Source organism: Artibeus jamaicensis, unplaced genomic scaffold, assembly GCF_021234435.1.
Source record: "Artibeus jamaicensis isolate MK-2021 breed Jamaican fruit bat unplaced genomic scaffold, CSHL_Jam_final contig_1998, whole genome shotgun sequence".
Lineage (NCBI taxonomy): Eukaryota > Metazoa > Chordata > Mammalia > Chiroptera > Phyllostomidae > Artibeus > Artibeus jamaicensis.
In genome coordinates this window covers 348,985-354,722 of record NW_026521407.1, presented here as the reverse complement: position 1 = coordinate 354,722, position 5,738 = coordinate 348,985, and the positions used below count along the sequence as shown (strand labels likewise).

Genomic DNA, 5,738 nt, shown 5'->3' with positions numbered 1-5,738 from the left:
TGGGTTGCAGGCCAAGTCCCGGCAAGGGATGCATGCAACGCAACCATACATTGGTATTTCTCTCCCTCTCTCTTTCCCTTCCCATCTGAAGATAAATAAATCAAATCTTTTTTAAAAATTAAAAAAGTGTAGCCCTGGCTGGCGTAGCTCAGTGGATTGAGCGCGGGCCTGCGGACCAGAGTATCGAGGTTCGATTCCCAGTCAGGGCACATGCCTGGGTTGCGGGCCAGTTCCCAGCAGGGGACTCAGGAGAGGCAACCACACATTGATGTTTCTCTCCCACTCTTTCTCCTTTCCTTCCCCTCTCTCAAAAAATAAATAAAAAAATATTTTTAAAAAAAATTTAAAAAAAAATTAAAAAGTGTAAATTAAATATAGACATATAAACATGCACTAGTATCCATCATATATTATTTTTTAAAAAAACCAGCGAGGACCTGGCTGGTGTAGCTCAGTGGATTGAGCACGGGCCTGTGAAGCAGACAATCACAGTTCGATTCCCAGTCAGGGCACATTCCTGGGTTGCTGGCCAGTTTCCAGCAGGGGATACACCAAAAGCAACCATACGTTGATGTTTCTCTCCCTCTCTTTCCCTTCCCCCTAAAAATAAGTGAATAAAATCTTTAAAAAAAAACCAGTGAGGTTCTCCTTCTCAGAGAGGTCTCCACAGCATGAGACCCCAGCCTCTTCTGTGCAAGTCTCCGTGACACCCCTCTCTTCCAGTACCTGGCGACTATTAGAAGAGGGTGATATAACTCGGTGGCTTGGGCTGCAAATGATGTGTGAGATTCAGAGACCCCGAGGAGCCCTGGCCAGTGTGCTTCAGTTGGTTGGAGCATCGTCCCACACACCACAAATTGAGAGTTCGATTCCCAGTCGGGGCACATGTCTGGGTTGTGGGCTCAGTCCTCAGTCGGGGCATGTACTGGAGGCAGCCAGTTGGCGTTTCTCTCTCTCTCTCTTTCTCTCTAATAAAATGAAAAAATGTCCTTGGATGAGGACAAAAAAATAAGCCCCAGGGAATATCATCCCAGCACGCCCTGGCTGTTGGGCAGGAAGGAGAGTTAAAGTTCCAACTGGGGAGCCCAGGGCCCCAGCAAACTGAGGGAACCCGAGTCAGCTCCAATCCAGAACATGAAATCAGCAGGAAAACTGGTAGGCGGCCATATCAGGCGTTAGGCACCTTGAAGAACCCCTTCTGGCTCCTAGAGGGGCCGTCTGCCAAGAGCAGAGAACAAACTAAAACCGAACCACCACGCTCCCTGCCAAGCAAGTGGGCTGGGCACCGGGTGCGGAGCCAAGAGATGGTGTGGTCCAGAGAGAGACGAGTTTTCCAAGGAAAAGGCTGAGACAAGTTTGCTCACCAGGGAAGAAGGCGCCACGGGGTGTGGTAGAGGGCAGAGGAGAGCGGGGAAGGATGAGTTGAGGGGAGAGGGCTTGCTCGAGGCAGTGAATGTGAGATCGCACCCACCCAGCTCTGACCCCCCCACCCCCACCGCAGGGCTGCCAAGCAGGGATCCTTCTACTCGGCCAGGCCCTGGGCAAGGGACCGAAGTCCCGGAAGGAAGAGCCTCCTCCCCAGCTGAGAGACGGGAATGGAAGATGACAACAGCAGGCCTTGGGAGGGGAGCCCAAGGCAGGGAATGGAACTGGCGCCTGGTCTCCCAGGCCGAGTTCATCAGGGTCCAGCATCTGCCCTGTCTTGGCATCGTCTGGCCAGGCCATGGCTCAGGTGTCTGATACCCGGGGACCGGAGTCACATGCCAGGAAACCCAATACTCTTGGGCCCCAGTCCCCAGCTTCCAGCAGCTCCGAGCAAGCAGGGCTTCTGGGGGAGGAAGCGAGTCTCCAGAGCGGAGCAGCAGGGAGGCTACTTCTGGGGAGAGGGCAGCCCAGGAGAAGGCTCTCCCACCTACAGGGGTGAGATGCTGAGAGGCGGAGGGAGGGGACAAGGGAGGAAGGAGCTGGGCGGAGAAGACAAAACTGGGGCAGGCAGAGGGGCGGATGCTGCAGGAAAGGGGTGGATGGGCACAGAGGCGGGGCCTTAGTCGCCTCGCCTGGCTGGACATCCTGAAGTCCTGTTACTGACCTGTCCTCTTTGTCTCCTTCACACTAGTGCCAGCTGGCCCTCTGGGGCCTCCCTGGTCCACCTGGCAGCCACCCAGGTAGGTTGATGGGAAAAGACTTTATTCCAGTGAGGAAAATCAATACATGGGCAGAAGCAGGAACGTAGAGCCCCCAGACCCAGAATGACAACAGGGTCTTGGCCCAAGAGACTTCACAGATTAGCCCTCCAGACTCAAAGACACCCTAGAAGAGTCTCAGGCCCAGGGGAATCCTTTAACTAAAGGGCCTGATGAGGAGCCCTAAACCCCAAAGAGGAAGCAAAAAAGTCACCCAGGCCTGAGACATCCCCCGAAGGAGGGTCCTCCATCCAAAGAGACCCCACAGGAAGACCTTAGGGAGAGAGAGCTGGCAGTGGGGAGTAGAGCTCTCTTGACTCATTCATTCTTTCTTTATGGGTCTTTCTCTTGCCCAGATCCTACTCTATTCCAGGGCTATGCCAGTCTGTGGCCATGCTCCCACCATCCAGACACCTCCTGTCCCTGTTGCTGGTGATGGGCACAGGGGGCACCATGCCCAGCCCCCGGGTACCTCCCCAGGGCTGCTACGTGGCAGAGGAAGCTGGTGAGAGGACGTTCCGCTGCAGCCAGGCAGGCCTGAGTGCCGTGCCCCCTGGCATCCCCAACGACACCCGCAAGCTCTACCTGGATGCCAATCGGCTGGCATCAGTGCCAGCTGGTGCCTTCCAGCACCTGCCTTTTCTGGAGGAGCTGGATCTGTCCCATAATGTCCTTGCCCACCTCTCAGGGGCTGCTTTCCAGGGTCTGGCAGGCGTGCTGCGGCAGCTCGACCTCTCTGCCAACCAGCTGGCTTCGGTGCCCGTGGAGGCCTTCCTGGGGCTGCAGGTCCAAGTGAACCTGTCTGCCAACCCGTGGCACTGCGACTGTGCCCTCCAGGAGGTTCTCCGACAGGTGAGGCTGGCACCGGGCACTGGCACGGGCATCGTGTGTGGCCCGGGAGCCCGACCAGACCTCGTGGGCCAGGAGTTTCTGCCGCTGGCAGGGCAGGAAGAGCTGTGTGGGACAGGGCGGGGCGGGGCGCGGCGGAGCACAGACGCGGCTCTGCTGGTCACCATGGGGGGCTGGCTGGCACTGGTGGTGGCCTATCTGGTCCATTATGTGTGGCAGAATCGGGACGAGAGCCGGCGTCCCCGAAAGAGGCCCCCCCTGCTGCCCGTGCATTCCGAGGACTCCTCCACCCTCAGCACCAGGGTCTGATGGCCATGCCCACACTCTCCCCCCTGGTGCTCTCTCTCCTCCTCCGACCTCTCGGCCTCCTCTGAAGCCCCAGCCCACCCCACCCCCACCCCCTTCCTCCTCTGTCTCCCCTAAACTCCTGCCCTCTCTCAACCAACACTATTACTGGTGCTCGGAGTATTTGGGGTGCCTATTTTTGGTGCCTACTTTGGGCGCACATTGTGCAGGGCTCAGAGCTCCTGGGTCCACAGTAGTGGGGGCACAGAACAGAGGAGGTAGGTGGCTTGTGTGCCGACTTGGAAGTCGGAGCACATGTGGGTGCATCTGTGGGTGGGAGCCCCAGCCTGGCTGAGCTGATCTTTAAGGCTTCACTGGACAGATGTTTGAACTGACCCTTCAGGAGCGAGAAGGGCTTTGGGCAGAAGAGGGAGACCCTGGCTGAAAGGTGGTGGACAGAGGCAAAGAAGATGCAAAACAACTTGGAGCGTCTGGGCGGCAGCAAGACCTTCCTTGGGGCTGAAATGGAGGTGCTAAGAGGGACCAGGGGTGGTGGTGGGACCGAGCCCGCGATGACATCAGAAGGTTGGGATGCAGTTAAATCGAGAAGGTCCCAGGGGACTCCTCCTCTCTTCTCTGTCACCTCTACCAAGAAGCTCCCCCTCTCTCTTGGCCACAGGCGCCTCTCCCTAAGCCCTCTTTTGGGGGAACCCCCGCTTCCTTTTCCAGAGACTCTCCATCTCTTTGCTCTCTCCTCTGCTTACTGAAGGGTTTCCTGAATACTTTCCCTTGGGGGTAAAGGGGTCTCCTCATGCCTGAGCTGGGGGTGGGTCACTCATTGGAGAGTGGGGGGCAGAGGGAGGGGAAGGATCAGGTTTCCCTTCCCCAGCATATTACCCCGGGACAACTCAATAAATTCACTTTTTTAAATGCCCTTGATCTCTTTCTTATTATTCATTTTCTCTCCTTTTCTTTTTTAAGATTTTACTTATTTATTTTTAGAGAGAGAGAAAAAGAGGGAGAGAAAGATGAGTGAGAGAAACATTGATCAGTTGCCCCAGGCATGTGCCCGGACTGGGAATAGAACCAGAGACCTTTCAGTTTGCAAAAGGTCAGAAACCCAACCCACTGAGCCGCCCCAGTCAGGGCTTGTTCATTTTCTTGATCGTGTGTGGCCGAGCAGTGAGGAGGGGGCGGGTGCTGAGACCTTCATCAGCACCTCCATCACCCCTTGGGTGGGGGGTGCTCCAGCTGGGCTGGCTGCCCACTCCTCTCTCTCCTCCTACCGGGTACTAGACACTCAGCTCCCGACACTAGAGTCTGCCTGCTAGGGATGCCAGGGCATATGAATTAATGATGACGAACTGCAAGGATGGGGAATGGGGGGGCCCGGAGGGAGGAGGGCAATGTCTGGGCATCAGTCCTGAGCCAGCAGTCTCCAGCCTGCGGGCGGAGGAGGCACAGGAGGCAAAGGGCGAGGGAGCTGTCAGTGTCTTGCATTCTTCTTTTCTCTCAGGGGGAGACCAAGCAGGAGGTAAGCGAAACTAGATGTTCAAAGTTACTGAAAAATTCCTGGGGGAGGGGTAAAAGGGCAGAGACCAAGTTGGCTGAAGCAGGGGGCTAGATGAGATGTTCGTATCAGCCAACAGGTTTCTCAAGGGACCCAAAGGGGTGAACACACCGTCTCTCGCCCCCGTGCAGAGTGACCTGCCTATGTGGCCTCCGAGGAGGAAACAGCTGCTTCGGGAAAGTTTGTAGGAGCCCCAGTAGAAACCGAGAATAAGAACCAGTGAACCAGCAATCTACCCAGCACAGGGCAGAGCCTGGGGCACCCTGAGTGGCCCCCCAAGGAGCAGCAAAGAGGAATCCATCGCCTCTCCCGGTCCCTCTGACTCATCCTGACGTCCGTCTCCTCTCCAGCCCCCTTTCCACCGCTGCTCTGTCCATCCCTGAGGCCCCCCCCACCAGTCCAAGGCTGAGCTCTCATGTCACCCAGGAAGGCTCAGTTTGACTCCTGGGACACCCCACCCATCCTCTTTTCTCGGGAGACATGGGCCTCTCTGCTTCCAAGGACGCTCAGGGAGAACAAACTAGGGTGTGGGAATGTTCAGGCTGCAGCATGGACCATCCACCCCGGCCACACCCTGGCCTGGGCCTTAGAATCCTGGCCCAGCACTGTCAAATCCAAGGCCCTCCATGGGCCCTTCCCTGCCACTCTGCTCACCCGCCCCTACAGGAACCAGGCTGTGCTCTGGGAAACAGACTGTGAGACCCATGGAGGTGGAGGGGTGGGGAACAGGAGTGGCCTCGAGCCTCTACCACTGGTGCCCATTCCTGGAATCTCATCTGATTCCCTGTCATTCTGAGCAGCAGAGACCAAGCCTTCAAGGTCTGCAGGGTGGTCATTCCCCTACCCTGACA

The 5,738-nt window shown here is 56.8% G+C and overlaps 1 protein-coding gene across 1 annotated transcript; it reads left to right on the top strand.

Annotated features, from left to right (window-relative positions):
* Positions 1 to 1,691: 1,691 nt before the first annotated feature.
* LRRC3C (leucine rich repeat containing 3C) lies at positions 1,692 to 4,125 on the top strand. Its single transcript, XM_037140632.2, has 3 exons — positions 1,692 to 1,920; positions 2,117 to 2,165; positions 2,540 to 4,125. The coding sequence occupies exons 1-3, from the start codon at positions 1,761 to 1,763 to the stop codon at positions 3,339 to 3,341; spliced, it is 1,011 nt and encodes a 336-aa protein (XP_036996527.2). The 5' UTR covers positions 1,692 to 1,760; the 3' UTR covers positions 3,342 to 4,125.
* The last annotated feature ends 1,613 nt before the right edge of the window (positions 4,126 to 5,738 follow it).

Bases quoted from the DNA above. Each gene is read 5' to 3' on its own strand.
- LRRC3C (XM_037140632.2), top strand. From the start codon at position 1,761: ATGCCAGGAAACCCAATACTCTTGGGCCCCAGTCCCCAGCTTCCAGCA. The intron at 1,921-2,116 runs GTGAGATGCTGA...CCTTCACACTAG, and splicing joins AGGCTCTCCCACCTACAGGG to TGCCAGCTGGCCCTCTGGGG. The intron at 2,166-2,539 runs GTAGGTTGATGG...TCTCTTGCCCAG, and splicing joins TCCACCTGGCAGCCACCCAG to ATCCTACTCTATTCCAGGGC.